Genomic DNA, 26,347 nt, shown 5'->3' on the forward strand with positions numbered 1-26,347 from the left:
TTCCATTGTTCCTCAACTGTAGTGTATGATATACCATTTCCTAGCTTTCCTAGCTACCTTTACCCAATGTTAAAAAACATTCCAAATTTTGCCATACATACGACTGAATCAAGCCTCACATATGAAATGAGTAAAACAGTAAGTAAACATAATTAAAGTGACCAGTGTTCCATTATTAGTGACCAGTGATTCCATGTCTGTGTACTTAGGGCAGCAGCCTCTAAGGTGCAGGGTTGAATGACCGGTGTAGCCGGCAAGTGACAGTGACTAAGTTCAGGGCAGGGTACTGGGTGGAGGCCAGCTATTGATGGCTATTTTTGATGGTTTTAGGCTGGGTTTCTGTACAGCACTTCGAGATATTATCTGATGTACGAAGGGCTATATAAAAAAATATAAAAAAAATTGATTGATATTTAACAGTGATGGCCTTGCAATAGAAGCTCTCGGTCCCAGCTTTGATGTACTGTACTGACCTCTCCTTCTGGATGATAGCGGGGTGAACAGGCCTTGGCTCAGGTGGTTGATGGCCTTGATGATCTTTTTGGCCTTCCTGTGACATCAAGTGCTGTAGGTGTCCTGGAGGGCAGGCAGTGTGCCCCCGGTGATGCGTTGGGCAGACCGCACCACCCTCTGGACAGCCCTGTAGTTGCAGGTGGAGCAGTTTTCGTAGCAGGCGGTGATATAGCCCACAGGATGCTCTCAATGGTGCATCTGTTAAAGTTTGTCAGGATTTTAGGGGCCAAGACAAATTTCTTCAGCCTCCTGAGGTTGATGAGGCACTGCTGTGCCTTCTTCACCACAGAGTCTGTGTGGGTGGACCATTTCAGATTGTCAGTGATGTGTACACCGATGAACTAGAAACTTTTCACATTCTCCACTGCGGTCCCATCAATGTGGATGAGGCGTGCTCCCCCTGCAGTCTCCTGAAGTCCACAATCAGCTCCTTTGTTTTGTTGACGTTGAGGGAGAGGTTATTTTCCTGGCACCACTCTGCGAGGGCCCTCACCTTTTCCCTGTACGCTGTCGCGTCATTGTTGGTAATCAGGCCTACTACTGTTGTGATGATTGAGTTGGAGGCATGCGTGGCCACTCAGTCATGGGTCAACAGGGAGTACAGGAGGGGGCTGAGCACATACCCTTGTGGGGCCCCTGTGCTAAGGATCAGCGTAGTGGAGGTGTTGTTTCCTACCTTCACCACCTGAGGGCGGCCCGTCAGGAAGTCCAGGATCCAGTTGCCCAGCGTGGGGTTCAGACCCAGGGCCCAGAGCTTAATGATGAGCTGGAAGGTACTATGGTGTTGAAGGCTGATATGATCCTTAACTAGCCTTTCAAAGTACTTCATGATGACAGAAGTGAGTGCTATGGTGCGATAGTAATTTAGTTTAGTTACCTTTGCTTTTTTGGGTACAGGAACATTGGTGGACATCTTGAAGCAAGTGGGGATAGCAGAATGGGATAGGGAGAGATTGAATATGTCCGTAAAGACTCCAGCCAGCCGGTATGCGCATGCTCTGAGGACATGGCTAGGGATGCCGTCTGGGCCAGCAGCCTTGCAAAGGTTAAAATGCTTAAATGTCTTACTCACATCGGCCATGGAGAACGAGAGTCCACAGTCCTCGGGAGCGGGCCGCGTTGGTGGCACTGTGTTATTCTCAAAGCGGGCGAAGGTGTTTAGCTTGTCCGGGAGCAAGACGTCCGTGTCCACGACGTGGTTGGTTTTCCCTTTGTTATCAGTGATTGTCTGGAGTCCCTGCTACATATGTCTCGTGTCTGAGGAGTTGAATTTTGACTCCACTTTGTCTCTGTCCTGACGTTTTGCCTGTTTGATTGCCTTACGAAGGGCATAACTGCACTGTTTGTATTCAACCATATTCCAAGTCACGTTGCCGTGGTGAAATGCAGTGGTTTGTGCTTTCAGTTTTGCGCAAATGCTCCTATCTATCCACGGTTTTGGTTTAGGAAGGTTTGAATAGTCACAGTGGGAACAACATCCCCTATGCACTTCCTGATGAACTCTGTCACCGTGTCAGTGTGTACGTCAATGATATTCTCAGAGGCAACCCGGAACATATCCCAGTCCGTGTGATCCAAACAATGCGTCACATGGGCTAGACATAATCGTCTCATGGTTTTGATTTTGTTTGACGTGATCAATGCTGAGGAAAGGCAGGGGTCTTTGCAGTCAGCAGACAGTTGTAAAGGTCCTGGACAGGAGAGTGGGTCTAGATGATATGAAGGTCAGAGGATCCACACGATGTAAGTGTTATTTAAAACCTGCCGGCTTAAAAGTGAAAGTCCTATGTGCTATCAAAGTCGAGTTCCAAACTTCTCACTGAGCAGTGGCTGGTGGCTCTAACCTGTGCCGGCCTACTGCTGAGCCCTGCCAGCCACGCACCCTTATCTAATACATCTCTGTCAGCTCTCATTGGCCCTCCCTCACCCACACCACCAGGTGAGAGCAAATCAATACCTAGACTCGTCAGGATGCCACTAAATGGCCTTCTCCGATTGCTCACCCGTCGGCAAGGGCCCGCCTGCCAGCAACTACGTTTGTCCTCCTTCTCGAAACAGTGTGACTTAACACAGATATGATAATTACAGAGCATCACACACTGGTCAGTTACATAATACAGGATTGGACGGTGTATTACTGTGTATTACAATGCTACCATTACAAGGCTACCTTAGGTGTGAGTGGAGTGTTGTGGCTCCATGCAAACCAAGTGGGAGGGGGAATGTTGCCACTATTCCCTGTTATGGAATTGGGAAATCAATGGGAATCAACTGGGCTGGAGCCCCAATGTCTGGCCAGTATCGACAGGAGATTACCGATTCCGATAAATAGAATCAACAGGAGATTGAGGCAGTTATTCCCACCTGCCACACATGGGTGTGAGGAACACCACAGGACTGGAATGGTTCTCCTCATCAAAGACCAAGAGAGATGTCTCACTTTTCCCCTATCTTAATCTCTCGCTCTGCTTCTGTTCTGGAGACCCCACTGTTTCCACATCACAGTTTGTAGAAAATGTATTTCTCTAAACTCCATACTATACTCTCTATATCTCTCTCACATCTCTGGAAGTATATCTGTCTTTCTATGTCTTTCACACTCATTGTCTGTGTTTATCCTTCTTACTGACAATTACTGACAAGCTTTCTCTCTTCGTATTTTTGGCAGGTCTGTTGGGAATTCCAAATCAAAAGGTATTTTCTACCCAACTTAATCAGGAAAAACACACAAACGACTTGGAAATAACACAGATTTCCAGACTTCTCCTCTGACACTGATCATGGTGATCAAATTGACACATCATGGGATACCGTACAACTCCTCACAACTCCTGTAAAACTAGGAACAATGGCAGAGGAAAAGTCAGTGATGCGAAAAAGAGACGGACAACGATAGACAAACAAAATATCGTTTTACAGTTTTAATCATTCTCCCTCACTGTTCCGAATAGGGATAATGGGTGTGCCCGCACTTGCTGGAATTGATTGGTGTCACAGTAACCTTGCAATAGAGGGAGAATAATAGCAAATACAAACATTTTATAGAGGCCTCTACACCACAGGTGACTGACATTGGAGGATGTTGCACAAATGAGGCAGCATTTCAAAACAGAATATTTGTCTTTGTGGGAAGGATGAGAGAGGTGTAAGGATATTACACCCGTTCCCCTGTTTCTCCTTTTTTTCCCTCCCTCCATCCAGCTGTGGCTGGCTGCCTGCACTGCCTGAGCTGCTTAAGCGCTAAATTATGCCATTAACGCCCTCCGCACACACACACATGCACAGACACACATATGCATACACACACACACACACAAACACACACAGTCCTGGCACATTCTCCCTTACTATGATGCCCTACAGCGCCGCTTGGGGAATCTCAAACGTTAATTAATGGCAGGCACCGGAGCATGGGATTTCTCATTAACCCCAGAGAACGATGCTGCAGAAGCATGCAAGAGGAAAAACACTATAAAAGGGACGCCTTTGTACCTTTTTACTTGTTTCTGATCTGTTCTTTGCATCCTGCTCTACTGATCATTGGCAGCTGACAAGATTGAGGCCGTTCTTTACCTCTGGCTTCTTAATGGCAAGCGGCAGACGAATATAGTGACTTAATTGACTTAATTACGGAGCTAATCAGGTAAATTCGAGAATCTAGGTGCGGTTAAAGGTTACTGTGAGGGGAACCAAGATGAGGCAGACGGGTGGGCTGTGAGTGTGACACACACAGTTGAGAACTGTTCTGAATAAAGTATTTGTCATTTAATTTGAGCAAATAACATGACTGCGAGGCTAGGAGGAAGGTGTGGTGGGAAAGGATTGTTTGGAAGAGTAAGCCAATGCCTATGCACCGGGAGTTTTTCCTGGACTTTCTGTGTTTGCTAAAGAAAGGCCAAGTTTGATGTTTGGTCTACCAGACTCTTCACCATTTGGGCGGAAACAAGTGTCTGGAAATGAGATTACGGTCATTCTAATGTTGTTTTCAACAACTTTTCTACATATAATAGCCTTGCGAATTGTACAATACAAATACAGTATAACAAAAAAGGATATAAACACATGGAACAGACTAATGGTGTAAGCAAAATAACGGGAATGATTGTAGGCATATATGAGGACTGGAAGAGAGGAAGTAATAGAACTGATATGGTACAGAGTAACAGAGTTGACTGCATATGAGGAAGTAACAGAACTGACTTGGTACAGAGTAACAGAGTTGACTGGATGTGAGGAAGTGACAGAACTGACATGTTACAGAATAGCAGAGTTGACTGCATATGAGGAAGTAACAGAACTGACTTGGTACAGAGTAACAGAGTTGACTGGATGTGAGGGAGTAACAGAATTGACATGTTACAGACAGGATGGGAAATTCACTTTTTGGTCCACCAGCCAGTGTGGCAGGTCGATTAAATAAATCGACCAGCCACTCAGATTTTTTTACCAGCCACATTTTTTTGTTGTTGCCATAATTACACCAAAAATGTTATTTAAAATAAATGAGCATGCCTTCTGTTTTTCTCAAACAATAAATGTTACTAGTAAGAAGTAATGCTTAATTTCATTTAATTTTTGTGACCTGCATCTTTCAACCTGTATGTTAAAATGAATCATTTAGATACAATAGTAAAAGCAGATAAACAGTCCTAAAACTGAACATCAAGAATCAACAAAGAGCCTACCCTGCCACCAATGGCTGAGTGATATGGCTTGTGTATTATTATAGTTCAGGGCTCTACGCTGACATTTTTACAAGGAGTACATGATGTGCTCCTAACATGCTGACCAGACCGCCTGTGTTGTGTGGGCGAGCGTTGCGTGAGCGAGCGTTGCAAAATAAATTTACACATACATGTTATGGTGTCTGGTTAGACTGCAAAATCTCCTTCCAGACTCACATTAAGCACCTCCAATCCCAAATAAAATCTAGAATCGGCTTCCTATTTGGCAACAAAGCCTCCTTCACTCATGCCAAACATACCCTCGTAAAACTGACTATCCTACTGATCCTTGACTTAAGGCGATGTCATTTACAAAATAGCCTTCAACAAAAGCCCCATATACTACCCACCACTGTGACCTGTATACTCTCATTGGCTGGCCCTTGCTTCATACTGTCGCCAAACCCACTGGCTCCAGGTCATCTACAATTAGCATTTTTGTTTTATTCTATAAACTACTGACAACATTTCTCCCAAATTCAAATAAAAATAGTGTCATTTAGAGCATTTATTTGCAGAAAATGACAACTGGTCAAAATAACAAAAAATATGCAGTATTGTCAGACCTCGAATAATGCAAAGAAAATAAGTTCATATTCATTTTTAAACAACACAATACAACACAATACTAATGACCAGTTGTCATTTTCTGCAAATAAACGCTCTAAATGACAATATTTTTATTTGGAATTTGGGAGAAATGTTGTCAGTAGTTTATAGAATAAAACAAAAAATGCTAATTTTACCCAAACACATACCTATAAATAGTAAAACCAGAGAAACGGATCATTTTGCAGTGGTCTCTTAATTTTTTCCAGAGTTGTACAACTGGCCAAGAAAGTAGCATTTCTTGTCAATTTGACCAACTTCTACATGTGGCATTTGGATACAAAAAAAACGGACCCCAAATGCTCTGTGTGATCACTGGCCATTCTTACCTGCTAATGACAAAATCTACCCTGGCGGGTTTTCATTTCCTCCACCACAACCTTGGTACGTGGCTTAAGAAGAGTTGCCTGGATGCCAGGGAGTCACAGAACTGACATGTTACAGAGTAACAGAGTTGACTGGTAGATGTAGGATGTAACAGAACTGACTGGTTACTGAACTGACTAGTAAGGTGAGTGAAGGGTAGGACGCGAGAGGGTGATGGAGCCAACTGGTAATTCATGTGTTATGTTACTGAACTACAAGATGCAAGCTGAGGTGATATACTCTTCTCACCAGATTGTCACTGGCAGGTTGAGGACTTTCAGCCCTCAAGGGAAGACTGTGCTAATACTGATAGAGACTGACAAAGAGAGAGCATTGCGTGACAGTGGCTGACTGTGACACACACACAGACAGACAAAGAAAACAACAGCTGGGGTACGTACACATTCTATGTCACACTTCACACATGTGCATACTTTTNCTACATGTGGCATTTGGATACAAAAAAAACGGACCCAAATGCTCTGTGTGATCACTGGCCATTCTTACCTGCTAATGACAAAATCTACCCTGGCGGGGTTTCATTTCTCCACCACAACCTTGGTACGTGGCTTAAGAAGAGTTGCCTGGATGCCAGGAGTCACAGAACTGACATGTTACAGAGTAACAGAGTTGACTGGTAGATGTAGGATGTAACAGAACTGACTGGTTACTGAACTGACTAGTAAGGTGAGTGAAGGGTAGGACGCGAGAGGGTGATGGAGCCAACTGGTAATTCATGTGTTATGTTACTGAACTACAAGATGCAAGCTGAGGTGATATACTCTTCTCACCAGATTGTCACTGGCAGGTTGAGGACTTTCAGCCCTCAAGGGAAGACTGTGCTAATACTGATAGAGACTGACAAAGAGAGAGCATTGCGTGACAGTGGCTGACTGTGACACACACACAGACAGACAAAGAAAACAACAGCTGGGGTACGTACACATTCTATGTCACACTTCACACATGTGCATACTTTTGCCAGTTGTCTCCCTGTAATGTTTATACTGCTCTTCATTAACTGGTCACATGGAATAACAAATGATCAACATGCAACGATGCATAAATGGTAATTTCCCTCAACTGCCAAGATGGATGGATATGGGGGGGGGGGGGGGGGTCGGAGGAGAGAGAGAGAGGAGAGAGAGGAGAGAGAGAGAGAGAGGAGAGAGAGAGAGAGAGAGAGAAGAGAGAGAGAGGAGAGAGAGAGAGAGAGAGAGAGAGAGAGAGAGAGAGAGAGAGAGAGAGAGAGAGAGAGAGAGAGAGGAGAGAGAGAGAGAGAGAGAGAGAGAGGAGAGAGAGAGAGAGAGAGAGAAGAGAGAGAGAGAGAGAGAGAGAGAGAGAGAGAGAGAGAGAGAGAGAGAGAGAGGAGAGAGAGAGAGAGAGAGAGAGAGAGAGAGAGAGAGAGAGAGAGAGAGAGAGAGAGAGAGAGAGAGAGAGAGAGAGAGAGAGAGAGAGGAGAGAGAGAGGGAGGAGAGAGAGAGAGAGAGAGAGAGAGAGAGAGAGAGAGAGGAGAGAGGAGAGAGAGAGAGAGAGAGTGTGTGTGTGTGGCCTGCTGGAGGTCATTTTGCAGGGCTCTGGCAGTGCACCTCCTTGCACAAAGGCGGAGGTAGCGGTCCTGCTGCAGGGTTGTTGCCCTCCTCCACGTCTCCCTTATGTACTGGCCTGTCTCCTGGTAGCGCCACCATGCTCTGGACACTACGCTGACAGACACAACAAACCTTTTTGCCACAGCTCGCATTGATGTGCCATCCTGGATGAACTGCACTACCTGAGCCACTTGTGTGGGTTGTAGACTCCGTCTCATGCTACCACTAGCGTGAAAGCACCGCCAGCATTCAAAAGTGACCAAAACATCAGCCAGGAAGCATAGGAACTGAGAAGTGGTGTGTGGTCACCACCTGCAGAACCATTCCTTTTTTGGGGGTGTCTTACTAATTGCCTATAATTTCCACCTTTTGTCTATTCCATTTGCACAACAGCATGTGAAATTTATTGTCAATCAGTGTTGCTTCCTAAGTGGACAGTTTGATTTCACAGAAGTATGATTGACTTGGAGTTATATTGTGTTGTTTAAGTGTTCCCTTTATTTTTTTGAGCAGTGTATATTGAAAATCAGGTGTAATTCCTGAGTTAATTAAGCAATTAACATCCCATAATATTAGGGTCCTGTATAAAAATGCTCAGTTGCTACCGTGGCTAGAAGAAGGGATCTCAGTGACTTTGAAAGAAGGACAAAGGAGCATATGGGGTTTAAAGGGTGTGTGTCAGTCACCAGATCTCAACCCAATTGAACACCTATGGGAGATTCTGGAGGGACTCCTGAGACAGCATTTTCCACCACCATCAACAAAACACCAAATACTGGAATTTCTTGTGAAAGAAGGGTGTCACATCCCTCCAATCGAGTTCCAGACACTCGTAGAATCTTTCCCAAGGAGCATTGAAGCTGTTCTGGCTTGTGGAGGCCGAACACCCTATTAATAACCATTTAACTGTTTTCTCAACTGGCTGGTAGAGCATGTTTTGACTGTGGAATTAATTTGGGATATGAAAAAAAATCTTGAACTGGTTTGGTCAACCCTCCCAGGCCTTCTGCACCAATTGACATAATGTGTATCCTTTTAGGTTACTGCAGTTCAGACTTGTGGCATTCTAACTTGTCACTCGGAGGGCTGGAAGAAAACTCAAAATCAGACACCAAAGACATCCCTAGATGAGGGCCTAATGAATTTATTTCATTTGACTGATTTTCTTATATGAACTGTAACTTAAAATTGTTGCACGTTGCACTTGTATTTTCGTTCAGCAAATATTCTAAGACAATACCAACAGATCAGGTCTGAGTTCATGTAAAATATCATACATTTGTTAGATCTAGCCTACTTATCCATGTTCTTCAACATTAGCTAGTCACAAACTGTTACACAAATGTGGATAATTTGCCTAAATAGTTGATCTGAGAACTACAAGATAAACAGTAGCTTAACGATTGTCCTGTTCGGATTAAAATCATTGTGGGAAATTAGACTTGAATCAATAGGCATTCAACCATTCCATTGGAAACATTATTGTCTGGTTAGCTAGGTAGTTAGCATAACTTAATAAGTGCAAATTAAGTTTTTGCTGTTATCTATAACAACACCTGGGAATGTGTTTATGGTTGAACTAACTGTATATTTTCCTTCAAAACGTGTTGCTCAAAGCAGCGAGCATAGAGAATGTTTAAAGGACACCCGGTTGAAAGATAGCTGGTGTGCATTTTTCGACATTGTAATTGGCACGGTGCAACCTTGAGGAGGCTGCTGCCAGGCTTCAGCTGTGGTACAGCAAAGGCAGAGGGAGAGTAGGTTTGCAACATTCTATCCTATCATATGAAGCAAGTTTACCATTTACAAAATGGTCATATAAATATATATATATATTTAATACAGACTAGCTAAAAAAACAAGTGAAAATTGACAAGTTACCCAATGGATTATATTAATTTTCAGGGGAAAAATAAGTGAAGTTTGCACCCCCTACTGTTATTTGCTCAATGGCTCAGAAAGCCAAGTCAACACAGAGAAACATAACATGCCTGCTGTTTATGATTAATAAAAAATGCCACGCTGATAGGTGGTAACATTTTAAATAAAATTCAGCCCTTAAACAAAACATAGGTTGAAAAAAATGTGAATGTCTTATCATAGGAAAAGACACCGCATTCACACAGATTTGCACGAAGTGGGCCGTTTCGGATTTTGTCACTTCAAGCCCAAATAACTAAAACGATGACTTATTGACTTAAATCGTTGTGCAACATCATACTGTAGGTAAGCGCTGGTGATCGTCTTTTAGCTCGAAGAAGTGGATTTGTGCTGGTGTGGGCGTTTAAGCACTACAAGAGAGACAGGTCAACTTTACAGCAGCTACTAGCTACTGAGAACGAGATCACGAAGCACAGCCAAGGTCGTCAAGGTTTTATTGCTAACCTACAAAGTACTATGTGGACTAGCTACTACCTATCTCGCCGATTTGGTCCTGCCGTACATACCTACACATACGCTACGGTCACAAGACGCAGGCCTCCTTATTGTTCTAAGAATTTTTAGGTAAACAGCTGGACGCAGGGCTTTCTCCTATAGAGTTCCAAATACTACTTGTTGAAAAAAACGTTTACCCCGTTTTCTCCTCAATTGTGGTATCCAATTGGTAGTTACAGTCTTGTCTCATCGCTGCATCTCCCATACGCGCTCGGGAGAGGCGAATGTCGAGAGGCGTGCATCCTCCGAAACACAACTCAACCAAGCCGCACTGCTTCTTGAAACAATGCCCACTTAACCCGGAAGCTAGCTGCACCAATGTGTCGGAGGAAACACCGTGCACCTAGCTACCGTGTCAGCATGCACTGCCACCGGTCCGCCACAGGAGTCGCTAGTGCACGATGGGACAAGGACATCCCTGCAAGCCAAACCCTCCCCTAACCCGGACGACGCTGGGCCAATTGTGCGCCGCCCCATGGGTCTCCCGGTCGCGGCCGGCTGCAAAAGAGCCTGGACTCGAACCCAGAAACTCTAATGGCACAGCTAGCACTGCGATGCAGTGCCTTAGTCCACTGCGCCACTCGGGAGGCCTAGAGCTCCATTTCTATGGAATGGTCTGCCGATCCATGTTAGAAATGCAGACTCAGTCTCAACCTTTAAGTCTTTACTGAAGACACATCTCTTCAGTAGGTCCTATGATTGAGTGTAGTCGGCTCAGGGTTGCAACGTTGAACGGCAAAGCACTGGAGTGACGAACCACGCTTGCAGTCTCTGCCTGGCTTGCTCCCTTCTCTCCACTGGGATTCGTTGCATCTGTCCTATTAAAGGGGCTGAGTAACTTGTTGCTCGCACTCTTCCATCCTCCCTGTCCTCGGGCTCATGCGGTGGGGGAGATCTTCGTGGGCTATACTCAGCCTTCTCTCAGGGTAGTAAGTTCGTGTGTTGATCCCTTTAGTGGCGTGGGGGCTGTGCTTTGGCAAAGTGGTGGGGTTATATCGTGCCTGGTTGGCTGTGTCCGGTGATAACTTTGGACTGGGCCACAGTGTCCCCCAACCCCCTGTCTCAGTCTCCAGTATCTATGTTGCAATAGTCTATGTGCCGGGGGGCTAGGGTCAATCTATCATATCTGGTGTAATTCTCCTGTCTTATCTGGTGTCCTGTGTGATCTTAAGTATGCTCCCTCTAATTCTCCCATCTCCCACTCTCCTCCCCCAGCACAATTAAGGCTAAACCCACCTATTTCTACAAATGATCTTCTTGAAATCTGATTTTAAACTTAACCTTAACCCTAACCTTAACCACACTACTAACCTTATACCTAACCCTAACCTTAAATTAAGACCAAAAAGCCAATTTTAGTATTCATGAATTTTTACGATATAGACAATTTTGTGGCTGGGGTAACTAGTGACAACCCACAGGCAGAGCGCCTTGTGTGTTGCTCTTAAAAGGGTCCGTGAGGAAACACAGACTTTTGAGTGAAGGAATGAAGATGCGATTAAATGCGCAAAAACAAATTACGCTGTTAAAGATATCTAACATTAACTGTAATTAACATATTACCTTCATTAGCCCTAGTTTTAATATAACCCTGCACATCTACATTTGCAATACCACATACACATAGCTTCCAATCTAAACTATTTAAAGCAGAGATCGGCAACTCCAGTCGTTGGTGTCACACTTTTGCCCCAGCCCCACCTCACACACCTGACTCCAATATTCAACTAATTATGGTCTTCAGTTTAGAATGCAATTAGTTTATTAAATCAGCTGTGTTTGCTTTTGGGCTGGGGTGTCATGATCGTCATATGGAATGGACCAAGGCGCAGCGTGGTATACGTACATTCTCTTTTAATGAATGAACATTGAACAACAAAAACAACAAAATCAAATGTGAAGCTATACAAATAGTGCTGACAGGCAACTAAACATAGACAAGATCCCACAAACACACATGAGGAAATGGCTACCTAAATATGATCCCCAATCAGAGACAACGATAAACAGCTGCCTCTGATTGGGAACCATATCAGGCCAACATAGACATACAAATTCACCTAGATAACCCACCCAAGTCACCATCACGCCACAACCAACAGAGAGAAAAAACAGCTTACTATGTTCAGGGCGTGACATGGGGGGAAAAGTGTAACACAAATCAGGCCCCCGAAGACTGGAGCTGCCCATCAGTGATCTAAAGCTTCTCTCTCATCTGGATCATCTTAAAACCTACAAAGCCACAACAAGTTCAATTTCAGGTCTCCCATGTTACACACACTGTCTATTTGTTATCTCATCCTATTTGTCTGGGGTCCATTTTGTCCCATTTATTCTCAAAGCCGTACTCATAAACCTGGCTTTCTGACTGGTTTGACGCAATGTTATCCCTCTCTATCTCTAGCCTGAGGTCAGCTCTGTGAATGAGATGGCGGAGTGGAGAAATTTCACTGAGGTGATAAAATATTGATGGACAGAAAGGCCTTGCTTCTTTCCTGTGGCCAATTGGATGCATGCGATCGAAGTCAAGCAGTTAAGGGCAGAGAGGAATCTGAAACAAACAGCCCAAATGGCATCGGGAAAGCAGGAAAGAAAAACAGATTGTAAGTTGGTTCTCCGGAGCGTCTTAGGGAGTCGGCGTCCCATTCTCTCAATGTGATCGTTATCTTGTCTGTACAACACAACCATAATCAGATTCACTTTTGCTTCACTTAACACGCTTTATTCAGAGATCTGCTCTTCCAGGCTCTTACTTTAACATGCAAGCCCCATCCAGCAGATAAGGAATCAATACAATGTAAATATGTACCAGAGGGATAGAAAAGACAGTACAAATTCAGTATCTGAATTTGCATAATCAGTTGCTGGTATACACAAAGGCTGGGATAAGAGACATGCAAGCCTGGTTTTGTTTGACAATGAATTATATAAGCTTGTTTTACCGCGCCACATTTAAAGTAGCTGGCCAATCAGCGGTCTAAAGGAGGATGAGCTGGTCAATCAACGGTCTACTTGCATGAATATTTTTAATGGCTGGTATACACCCACACCATTCTGTTGTTGGGGTACACCCACACCATTCCAACAGAAAAGCTGATTTTTAACAAACTTCTTTGAGGGGGGGGAGAAGGAAAACTATTTCCCTCAAATTGTAAGTAACTATAGGTCAAATTTCATAGAAATCTGGAAACACTAGGCAGTTGCTTTAAAAAAGGTTGAAGGCAGGCGAGGGATCATTCATCCTTTTGTTGTCGAACTAACTCAGCCCTTTGTTGTCGCTTTGCAGAACCGACTGCAGACTTTCAGTATATCGTGTTAATGTCGAACATGATTTTGAGCTAGTGTTTATTTTTGTGTAAGTGTGCTAAGTACCTCCAACAAAGCAGTTTATTTCTAGGTGTTTTGAAGCATTCTTACTCATACCACATATACAGTATATACTATATAGATATAATTGATTACGCTATTTGGGGAACAATGAAACCCAAGTGAGAGACTGTATCAATGAGGCCTAACTTTGAAAATAAAGACGCAGGCATAATCTCCACATACTTTCCCTAGACCCTGCCACAGATATTTGTGTTCCGTTACAAAAATGCTTAAATAACTAAATATTCACATGACCAGCAACAATAAACTCCCAACACTGAGACTTCGTTGCCAATCTACGCCACCTTGTTTAAAGAAGTAAGGACATGCACCATGTCACACAACATTCTGCTCACCAAAACATTGCAACCAAGTTCAATCAAAATTGTCCATCATCCAACAGCTATGGCAGAATTGTGGTATACGTGTTGGCACTTACCGTTGATCCATTTGGCCTCCGGGTCGTGGGCAACAAACTCAGGCTTGAACAGATCTTCCACTGTGAGTTTGGTATCACTGCCAGCTTGGCTGTCCGCTAAAAAAAAGCACAACATGTTTTTATTAATTGCAAACTCTATCATCACTGGGAACTCAATGATGATCAAATCATTATTTTATCATTATCATTATTGAAGTTTCCAGCATTGTTTATTCTCTCACAGAAGGAGCAAATAATAGCAATAAGGCATATGATACTAAAGGAAAAGGGGTGTAGTATTGCTTCTTTTTTTGAATTTGTGAAGCCTGCTGCATCAAAGTCTTTCTGAGGAACTGGAAGACATTTTCGAGAACTTGGGGTTACCCAGAACTTAGGGTCATCAAGTCAGTGTCCAATCAAAGTCAAGACTCCTTGGTCTTGACCTAGAAGCTATCCCAGACATATTCCGGCAAGAGGTTGTCTCTAGACACTGATCTAAGGTCAGCATTATGCTGTTGCTCCTGGTCAAGGTCAGCATTGGTGGGTAAATGAATCTGATTCTAGATCTATGTTTATAGTGTGTTCTGTATACAGCATATAGCTGTATAAGAGTAACTTATACTGGAGACATGCATCCAGCTGTTTATAATGTCTTAGGTCTGTGCTTTAGTCAGAAAAATGACACTCAGATTAATATACCAAGGACTAGAGATGTGGAGTGGTCTGGAAACAGGGATTTTAATCTAAGCCGGTTTTTAAAGCTGTTGGGACTCTTGAGTGTGATGCTTACTCTAGCCTTTATGAATAAAATAAGTCTGGATAAAATCTTATCAGAAGATTGGATGCACTTGGACGGCTTCACCTGCTCTAGAGGCAGACACTTTGAGCAACCTTTTAAATTCAGATGAAGAGGGAGCCAGGGATTTAACAGAGAGGGAGAGAAGGATGGCGGGGTGAGGGAGAGAAAGAACGAGAAAGAGAGAGGCAAATGTAGAGAAAGAGATATAGAGAAATGATCAGTGTTTCCCTTATAGTATATTCATTTTGCAGCATCGTCTGCCATTCCAAAAAATATGATTACAAATATATATACAGTACGAGTTAAAAGTTTGTACACACCTACTCATTCCAGGGTTTTTCTTTATTTTTACTATTTTCTACATTGTAGAATAATAGTGAAGACATCAAAACAATGAACTAACACATAGGGAATCATGTAGTAACCAAAAAGGTGTTAAACAAATCAAAATATTTTATATTTGAGATTCTTCAAAGTAGCCACCCTTTACCTTGATGACAGCTTAGAGTGTCTAGTTTGAGAAACAGACGCCTCACAAGTCCTCAACTGCCAGCTTCATTAAATAGTACCCGGAAAACACCAGTCTCAACGTCAACAGTGAAGAGGCGACTCCGGGATGCTGGCCTTCTAGGCAGAGTTCCTCTGTCCAGTGTCTGTGTTCTTTTGCCCATCTTAATCTTTTCTTTTTATTAGCCAGTCTGAGATATGGCTTTTTCTTTGCCTAGAAGTCCAGCATCACAAAGTCGCCTTTGCACTGTTGATGTTGAGACTGGTGTTTTTTGCGGGTACTAATGTACTTGTACTAATGTACTTGTCCTCTTGCTCAGTTGTGCACTGGGGCCTCCCACTCCTTTTTCTATTCTAGTTAGCGCCAGTTTGCGCTGTTCTGTGAAGGGAGTCGTGCACAGCGTTGTACGAGATCTTCAGTTTCATGGCAATTTCTCGCATGGAATAGCCTTCATTTCTCAGAACAAGAATAGACTGACAAGTTTCAGAAGAAAGTTATTTGCTTCTGGCCATTTTGAGCCTGTAATCGAACCCACAAATGTTGATGCTCCAGATACTCAACTAGTCTAAAGAAGGCCAGTTTTATTGCTTCTTTAATGAGCACAACAGTTTTCAGCTTTGCTAACATAATTGCAAAAGGGTTTTCTAATGATCAATTAGCCTTTTAAAAGTATTAACTTGGATTAGCTAACACGACCATTGGAACACAGGAGTGATGGTTGCTGATAATGGGCCTATGTAGATATTCCATTAAAAATCAGCCATTTCCAGCTACAATAGTCATTTACAACATTAACAATGTCTACACTGTATTTCTGATCAATTTGATGTTATTTTAATGGACAAAAAAATGTGTTTTTCTTTCAAAAACAAGGACATTTCTAAGTGACCCCAAACTTTTGAACGGTAGTGTATGTCGTAGGCATGCACGCACACACAACCTATACATGCAATGGTAATTAAAATGGTTGTTATCCTACCTGAGTCCCTCAGCTGTGTAATAAATAGCTTTCGTAAACATGTTTTAACTGTAAAATGTTAAGCCATTAATAAAATAGGATGTTGTTAAGCCATTTGTAAACTACTGTTGACAAGGACAGCTGCTAATTGTGCAGAGAGAGGAGGGCCAAATGATTTTGAATGTCAGCCATGCGGGCCCGGGCTGGATAACGACAAAGCACTTCTGTTTGTAAATGATGTGGCAGCCAAATGCAATAGATAGCTAGCCCAGCAGATACTCAAGGGGTGTTAAATTGTCTGGAGCACCAGGGGACAATGTGGTCTCCGTTCATCTGTGAGTCATTCCAAAGATGTCTGAGTACGTCACTCAGCATAACCTGTTCTTAATTGCAGCAAATTGAGGATGTTGATGAACAGCTGAGTGCTGAAACTAAGTCAATATACAAGGTGTAGTATACTTATTACCTATGCCCAATACCGTACCTGGAGTGAGGAGGATGACAGACATGGTGATAAGAGAGCAGACCCCCAATATAACCAGCAGAGCAATAGCAATTCCTTTCCAGTTCCGGTCAGGTGGAGCTCCCGCACCAAGGTCCTGTAGAGAAACAGAGAGAGTTAGGGAGAGAGGGGGAGAGGGAGAAACAGAGAGAGTTAGGGAGAGAGGGGGAGAGGGAGAAACAGAGAGAGTTAGGGAGAGAGGGGGAGAGGGAGAAACAGAGAGAGTTAGGGAGAGAGGGCGGGAGGGAGAAAGAGAGAGAGAGCAACAGTTGTCAAAAGAGCGTTCTGGATAATACCTTTCAACATCTTTGGAAAATACCAGTGTTCAGCAAAAAAGTAGACATACCTAGACACACAGAACCACAAAACACAGGGATAAACACACAGAAGGATAACAACCCCACATAAGTGTTATAGATTTGAGCCCATTTTCTTCCTAGCTCTATTTTCTTGCGTCCATCCATACAAACTATTTAAGACCACAGATTGTCAATACATGAGTTCAACTATGTTGAGTCAAAGTGTTATGTAGGAGCTTACAATAAACATACCCATAACGTAAAATTGCTGGAATGTCAAATTGAAAGCCAAATCCAATTCCCAGATCACAGACATTGTGCATGCCATACACATCCATTTTGAAGCAGGGACACAATAGGAAGCAGCATGAGTTAGCATGGGTTGATCCCTACGATACGATGTAAACAACCTAAGAAAAAAAAATACAATACTAAAACAGCACAGTGTGTTAGGATTAAGTGCTGGTCCTTGTGTCACAATAGCCATGTCAATGATTGTGGCAATGTCAATGACAGCAAAGTAAATGTTTACTCATGCACTAGGTTCAGGTGACGGATCTCGATTTGACTAGTTTCTCAAAGCAGGAAAACAAGCCTGCCGCAACAAAAATTGTGAATTATTGTGTGGAAATAATGAAGTGACATTTTTGCATGGGTTGATACATTTTTAGTTAGGGCAAATCGAATTAGACATTTTGAAGTAGTAATAACAAACTTGAGAAGCCTTTTTAAACCTTGTACACACCACAAGTTTGCATTTCCTGCAACAACAGGATGAGCAAATTAAGATGATACATCTGTAATAGTAGAATAACATAAAGTACTAAATAATACAGTCACAAAAGTTACTCATTCAGCTGTATAGTAGTCAATGTGCTAGCCACGATGTTTCAGCATGTCACCTTGAGCTGCATTGATAACCAGCTCCATGGCGAGGCTCGAAATGAGCTGCGTGATAGGGCTCAATCTAAGCTGTGCGGTGGGGCTCAATGAATAATTCGAGCAGCATTATGGCATTTTGTGTTTAAATTCAACTCCGAGGTAGGGAGTGGTTTATCAGTGGCATGGAGGAGCTCAGAGTAAAGTTAATACTTCATCATTTGCATTTCAAGAGAAAAAGGCTACTTGCATGGTTGAATTGTTTTCATTAAACCAATGACTGTATATATCAAATCCAATCAAACTTTATTTGTCACATGCGCTGAATACAACATGTGTAGACCTTACCGTGAAAGGCTTACTTACAAGCCCTTAACCAACAATGCAGTTCAAGAAATAGTTAAGAAAATATTCCAAATAAACCAAAGTAAAAAATAATAAAAAGTGACACAATAAAATAACAATAATGGTTATAGCCATCGATCACGTGACACCATTCATTCCTATGTGATGACTCAATAGCGCATTGAAGCAAAATTATATCGGCTAAGATGGCGTCTAATGGAGACTCTGGCCTTTAATCAATTAGATTTGCTAACTTCCTGCGTCCTTTCACCTCCTGCCTCCCAGGAGGCTGAAAAGATTTGACATGGGCCCTGAGATCCTCAAAAAGTTATACAGCTGCACCATCAAGAGTGTATTAACTGGCTGCATCATCGCTTGGTTTAAACAAGTGTTTGGAATCCGACCGCAAGGCGCTACAGAGGTTCATGTGAACGGCCCAGCACATCACCGGGTCCGAGCTCCCTGCCATCCAGGACCTCTATACCAGGCGGTGTCAGAGGAAGGACCAAACAATTGTCAAAGACTCCATCCACTCAATCCACAGACTGTTCTTTCTGCTACTGCACTGCAAGCGGTACCAATGCACCGAGTCTGGAACCAACAGGACCCTGAACAGCTTCTACCCCTATGCCATAAGACTTCTAAACAAGACAGCTAAAATGTAATCAAATGGCTACCCAAACTACCTGCATTGACCCTTTTTTGCGCTAACTCTCTTGCACATACTTTATGCACACCCACTGGACTCTACCCACACACTCACACATACTTACACTGACACTTCAACACACAAATACTTTAAAAAATGCTTTAACCTTTATTTAATTCACACACACACACACACACACACACACACACACACACACAGACACACAGACACACAGACGTACACCCACACACACATAACATGCACACACATGCATACTGACACCATACACTCACGCACATACACATACACGCTTTCACACTCACCACATACGCTGCTGCTACTGTCTATCATCTATCCTGTTACCTACCTCAATTACCTCGTACCCCTGCACATCAACTCAGTACTGGTACTCCCTATATAAAGTCATGTTATTTTTACTCATTATTTTCATGTTATTCACTGTGTATTTATTCCTCCTTTTTATCTTATCTTTACTCTGCATTGTTGGAAATGGACCCGTAAGTAAACATTGCACTGTAAGTATACACCTCTCCGAAGCATGTGACAAATAAAATTTGACAAAAAATGTTTAGGAGGAAAGGACACTCTTCCGTTTGCCTACTCAAAAACTGACACACTCCTCGACCACTCAACCACTTAGTGGTTTCCGGGTCACGGAGGAGACAAGATGGAGGACAGACTTTTGCCCAAACGAGAAAACCCCATAACATGCGCAGTTTGAACTACACCAGGAAGTCATGTTGCTGGCTAGCTCAGTGCCGCCCCCTCTCATTGATTAACTCAAGTTGAATGCCGACCGGGGTACTGCGGGCTGCTATTAGAAACTAAATAATCCTAATAACTTCTTCTGTGTGAGATTTTTAAATAATCGGTTCAACGACATACATCTCTTGTATAAGAATAAATAATTGGTACCTTGATTGTCTTCAAAACATGTTTTTATTTGCTCGAAGATTAACTACGAGTATTGCCATTTTTTCCATTCACTGTAATGGGGGATCCTGTTTTCAGCTAACAATGCCTGCAGTACCACGGTCTGCCCTGAATTTCCCTGGCTTCAATGAGAGGGGGCAGATGTTCTCCACTGTATTAAACCCTTTCTCGGAGTCTCTCTCTCACACTCCAACTTCATGACCCCCGACTACTGTAGCAACTCCCTGGCACAAACAAGCAGCCTTTTACCAGCTGTACAGTATCAGCGTGTGTCATTACCTCTATTCGACAAGACAAAAACACAACACTGTTTACATTTAACAATTTCACAGGTTAACATGGACAAAGAACACTGGTCATCGGGTCAAGATGGCCGGCTAAGTTAATAGCCATGCACTGGTGGGGTAAGAGGCTGTGGCACTGTGTCAGAGTTCTGCCTCAGTGGTCTTAAAAAGGCTCTCATCATCCACATCTGCTAGTTCTGATAAGGTGGCAACATTAAGACCCTCTCTCCACATCATCCAAACCACTAGCTTTCCTGGCTTCAATTGCCCACAAAACCCTGCAGGTACAGGGAGGGGATTACTGGCCGCCGACCCACTTCTAAGATGTGATTGGCTAGATGGGGTGAAGTAGAAAAATGGCCAGTTAGACCCAGGTCGCTGTATCAAAACGTTTTTTAGACATTTCTGCTCCATCTTCCAGAGGAGGCATTCAGTGTCTATTTATTAAATGTGTATCTTGGAGGGTAATTGTAAACCAAACCATCGTATTTCTCCTGCTCTGGAAAATGTTCAAATGCTCAAGCACTTCTCCAACAGCTATGGAGAGGGCAGTTTTCGGCTGTCCACATTTGCATGCCGGGGGGCACCCCTTCGTTCTGGGAACAAAGTGTTGTATCATTTACGACCCCCAAAGGGCCCAGGAGGCTGATCTATTATCAGATGTTAGGCTGACGCTCATTTCATTAATTCCACAAAAAAGGCTGCCTTGTCCTTGAATGTTGACAGCAGCTCTAAATTGCCAAAGCCCTCCATGCATGAGCTTTTCTCTTCTCCTCACTCTATCTCTTTCTCTTTCTACAATTTCCTACTTAGCAGTTTTTGAATCATCATCCTTAATTTATTAACTCAATTATGAGCAAAGATAGAGTCAGGAGAGTTCTGGCCCGATGTATCTCCCCATTACCATTATGGGGATTAGGAAACCGTGGCAGGGCCCTGACAAATGCCTAGCCTCCAGGAAGAAAAAGAAACATTGCCTGGGTGTGTTTCACTTGAGCCCCCCCCCCCCCCCCCCCCCCACACACACACACACACACACAGTGGGGAGACATCCCCCATGACCGTTCTACTGCAGCTCATATTTTGTAGTCAGAGCTTCACAGCTGAAGTCATTCAGAGCTGAAGTCATTAGAATCACAGTTGCCCCAACACACATTCAGTGACACATGTCTTTACTTGAGGAGTTATGCCACTTTATAATATGCTTATGGCCCTATTATGGATGTGTCATAAATAACACGTCAAGGAAATTGTTATCACACCTACTGTACACATTGCTCCCGAGTGGCGCAGCGGTCTAAGGCACTGCATCTCAGTGCTAGAGGCATCAGTACAGACCGTGGTTTGATTCCAGGCTGTATCACAACCGGCCGTGATTGGGAGTCCCATAGGGCGGCGCACAATTGGCTCAGCGTCATCCGTGTTAGGGTTTGGCCGGGATAGGCCGTCATTGTAAATAAGAATTTGTTCTTAACTGACTTGCCTAGTTAAATAAAGGTTAAATAAAATACACAGACATATCCACAGGCAAAGGACTGCTAAACAGTAGAGCCCAACCAAACAAGCATGTTGCCATCTAGAAGCACTGCAAGTCTAACTTTCTTTACTTTCACCAGTCTAGACAGAGTTTTCGTTTCGATTTACAGTCCAAATAAAACAACAGAGTCATAAAACTAATATGGCTGCCCACACCATTTTTCAGAAGCCAATTTTTTTGCCCTTTGATTTTCTGTCATAGAATGTCATTCATCTTCCAAATGTGCTATGTTACTCCACATCGGAGTGTGCAGTCTGTGTTGCAGGGAGACACTGAAAACCATAAATAAATAGCTGACAGCTCTGGCAATAAGCAATCAGACAAAGGCTGTGTTCCAAAAGGCACCCTATTCTGTTTATAGTGCACTACTTTTCACCAGGGCCGATAGGTCAAAAGTAGTGCAATGTGTAGGCAATAGGGTGCCAGTTGGGATGCAGTCAGAGTCTTCATTTATCTATGTCTCAGAGAAGAAACTCAAGGGAGAAGAAGCACATGTCTATGGGGAGTTAGGGTTGAGATGTTTTGTAGGTACACATAAAATATTCCTGTTAGTTACAGTGAGCTCCGAAAGTGTTGGGAGAGTGACACATTTTTGGTAGTTTTGGTTCTGTATACAGTGACTATGAGGTTAAAGTGCAGACTATCCGGTTCAATTTTAGGGTATTTTCACCCTTATCGTGAGAACTTTTTTAGAAATGACAGCACTTTTTGTACTTAGTCCACCATCTTAGGGGACCAAAAGTATTGGGATAAATTCACTTATGTGATTTAAAGTAGTCAAAAGTTTAGTATTTGGTCCCATATTGTAACGATCGTCGTAATCCTCCTCCTCGAACGAAGAGGAGAGACGAGAAGGATCAGACCAATATGCAGAGTGATTAGTGTCCATGATTATTTAATGAATCGAAACTGAACACGAAACAAAAGAACACCATGAAACAATCGACAAACAGTCCCGTGTGGCACGAATGCAGACACGCGATACAACCACCCACAAAACACACGTGAAACCCCGGCTGCCTTAGTATGATTCTCAATCAGGGACAAACGATCTACAGCTGCCTCTGACTGAAAATCATTCCAGGCCAAACACAAAAACCCCAACATAGAAAAACACACATAGACCAACCCACCCAACTCACGCCCTGACCAACTAAATAAATACAAGAAAAAAGGAAAACAGGTCAGGAACGTGACACATATTCCTAGCATGCAATTATTATCAAGCTTGTGACTCCACAAACATGCTGGGTGTATTTGCTGTTTGTTTTGGTTGTTTTTCAGAAAAATGTTTGTCCAATAAAAATGAATGGTAAATAATGTATTTTGTCATTTTGGAGTCACACTATTGTAAATAAGAATAGAATATGTTTCTAAACACTTCTACATTAATGTGGATGCTACCATGATTACGGATAGTCCTGAGTTAATCGGGAATATGATGAGTGATTAATTGAACTCTGTTAAAGTTTGGTATAGTATGTATTAATTTGTGGATTTCCATTATCCATTTCGTTTGATAGGTTACGAATTACAATTCGTATAACGGCACAAATTTTCAATACATACAGTGTGACATGTTACGAATTCCAATTTGTTGTGGCAAACAATAGCAAGGTGGCTAACGCTAACGTTAGCTAGTTAGCTTACGTTAGCTAGGCTAGGGTTAAGGTTAGGAGTTAGGTTAAAGGGTTCATGTTAGCTAACATACTAAGTAGTTGCAAAGTTGCTAATTAGCTAAAATGGTAAAGTTGTCTATGATGAGATTCAAACATGCGACCTTCACGCCCATTCATCCACCCTGACCAAGCACCCTTATTTTGTTTTTGCCTTAAGTAACCTTCTGTCTTCTGTACCCATTCCAAACGTAACATATGGATTTTCTTTTAGTATGTTGATTCTAGTCTATGAGACCAGGCTGAGAGTTTACTAAACATCTACTGATTTAGAACCATGGAGAGTTAACGCAAGTCATCACAAAGAAAACAGGAGCACTTCCTCTATTATTAGATGTCAACTTAAACATCATCAAATCAACTAGGCTATACATGCTTAGTGTAATACAGTGAAAACAAATTTAAAGATACCTAAAACATTTTAGTCCAATCAACGTTGCTAAATATCATGTGGCTCTCCATGGTACTGATTTCTGTTTGTGTGTCCGTGCGTGTGCGCAAGTAGAAAAAACATGTTGACTCACCCTACCTGTAGACTAGTTGAACACCAATGTCATCCTCCTCTCTTTCATGTTGGCAAAATGGTCTATGACCCCGTCACACAATAGTACAAGCTTTTGTTGTCCTAGACTAGGCTACATGGCTAAAATGCTTGCTAGCTTAGAGCAACAATGAACCAGCTAAGTTAGCTAGCTAGTTAACGTGAGCCTACTACATCTAGGCTACTTCAATCGTCTCAGGCCAGTGGCAAAACGTAGGAATTTACATCAGAATCGTCGTTATAATCATTGGCCTCCACGGACAATTAAGTTTTTAAAAAACTTGCTGCACTGGGACTTACCACAATTGAACTCAGCTCAACACTGAATGGCAAAATGCTCACTGGTATTAATTAATGCTACAGTGGAAACATGTCATACCCTTTATGTCCAAACAGCCTCAGATACATGGGCTCCACATACTGAGACAGGGGGGTGCTGTTTCCCACGCTCTGAGGATTTCTCTGATGAGATAGATTCAGCCACTTACGAATTTCAGGAAAATTATGAAAACACAGATTGACTAAAGATAAATTGTTCTAGAATTTGTATGTTTTTATTGGACCAATTTTTGAGGAAGCCTGGTTTCCCTTGGCATCCATGAATACATGCCACTGTTCTGACGTACCAAAAAGGTCACAAGATTGAGGGCTGCATCTCAATCCACCAGAGCTACAGCAGTGTTTGTAAGACCAGGAGACATCCCGAAAATCGGTCTTTTTAATTTGGGCTACAAATTAATATTTTTAGACTCACGAATTCGATGGTGTTCTCCTTTTTCCTCTAGGACGCCCACAAGCCTCAAAAGACTAATCTGAAGGTAGCCCGGTATTAAAAATAAAATGAATGGAAGTGTACACTGAGTGTACAAAACATTAGGAACATCTTCCTAATATTGAGTTGCAACCCCTTTTCCCCTTAGAACAGCCTCAATTCGTCAGGGCAATGCACTCAACAAGGTTTTAAAAGCATTCCACAGGGATGCTGGCCCATGTTGACTCCAATGCTTCCCACAGTTTTGTCAAGTTGGCAGGATGTCCTTTGGGTAGTAGACCATTCTTGATACACACAGGAAACTGTTGAGAATGAAAAACCCAGCAGCGTTGCAGTTTTTGACACACTCAAACCTGTGCGCCTGGCACCTACTAAAATACCCTGTTGTCTTGCCCGTTCACTTGGCACACTTACACAACCCATGTCTCAATTGTCTCAAGGCATAAAATCCTTCTTTAACCTGTATTCTAACAGGTGACATCAATACGGGATCATAGCTTTCACCTGGATTCACCTGATCAGTCGATGTCATGGAAAAAGCAGGTGTTCCTAATGTTTTGGACACTCAGTGTATATGGAAGTACTTTAGTGCCTAAAAAAGGGGTTAAATGTGGGTGGAAAAAATTTATATTATTTCCTGATCTTTCTTATATCTCTCAGATATAGGACAGACACTTCAAAACAAACTTCCTTTATATATTTCTTCCAAACTCTTTAGCCTTGTATGAATATGTTATTCAATGCACTTCATCAAATAATTAAAACAACATTTTATATACTTACAGGGGTCCTAAAATAAAAAATAAAATAGCTAAATTATCCTTGAAATCTTAAAACAATTCCATATGTTAGCTTAGTAGAAACCGAGTCCCGGGCCCTTAGACCTTAGGGGGTTATGGTTCTATCAAAAATGTGGTAAACAACTGTTTAAAATATTCTGAATTCCAAATCTGTACCACACGATACAACGGCAAAACATCTCTCCAATGTGGTAATAATGCTGGTTTCCTAGGCTGTATCCCAAATGGCACCATTTTCCCTAGTGCACTCCATTTGTCTAGAGCCCTATGGGTCCTGGTCAAAAGTAGTGTACTACATAGGTAATAAGGTGCCATTTGGGATGTAGCCATAGTGCATTCAAATCCATAATTCAAATGATTTACATACCGCTCTAATCAAAGAGGGTATCCAACTGATTTGTAGGGACGCATTCAATTACTTATTCCTGATTCATAATCGGTCGCTACATTGGTGTACAGTCTGTTGCATTAGTGTACGTTAAAATTCTAGTCAATGTTGAACTGTTTTGCGTTTTTGTGTATCTGTGCTGGTCTGAGCACGCCTAAGGACCAAATCTACCCAAGAGCATGCTGAACATATCTGAAGAAATCATCACACATATCCTATACCCTTTATCGTTATAGACTATACATGCTTTGTAGACTCTACATGCTCTACATGCTTTAATCACACCAATCAAATATGAAATGTCAATGTTTGTTTGGCTAGGACTTGCGATTTGGTTCACACTTTTACCTGAAGCAACCAGTCATGATGCCTTCATAAAACAGTCATAAGGAGGGGATAATAACTTTCTTAAGACATTAAGACAGAATCCAA

At 42.5% G+C, this 26,347-nt stretch overlaps 1 protein-coding gene across 5 annotated transcripts in view; it reads right to left on the reverse strand.

The window, feature by feature from the left end:
* LOC129816403 (inactive dipeptidyl peptidase 10-like) overlaps nucleotides 1–26,347 on the reverse strand; it is a 334,081-nt gene that overhangs the window by 109,275 nt on the left and 198,459 nt on the right. For 2 of the 5 annotated variants that reach the window (XM_055870847.1, XM_055870848.1), the window contains exons 2-3: nucleotides 16,774–16,888; nucleotides 14,046–14,141 (exon numbers count right to left, since the gene is read on the reverse strand). In XM_055870847.1, the coding sequence (XP_055726822.1) occupies nucleotides 14,046–14,141; nucleotides 16,774–16,888 (211 nt within the window). Of the gene's footprint in view, nucleotides 1–14,045; nucleotides 14,142–16,773; nucleotides 16,889–23,938; nucleotides 24,175–24,255; nucleotides 24,322–26,347 lie in introns of those variants that run through there. The other 3 variants (XM_055870850.1, XM_055870851.1, XM_055870849.1) reach the window with 3 other exon arrangements.

The sequence above is a fragment of the Salvelinus fontinalis genome, chromosome 19, assembly GCF_029448725.1.
Source record: "Salvelinus fontinalis isolate EN_2023a chromosome 19, ASM2944872v1, whole genome shotgun sequence".
Lineage (NCBI taxonomy): Eukaryota > Metazoa > Chordata > Actinopteri > Salmoniformes > Salmonidae > Salvelinus > Salvelinus fontinalis.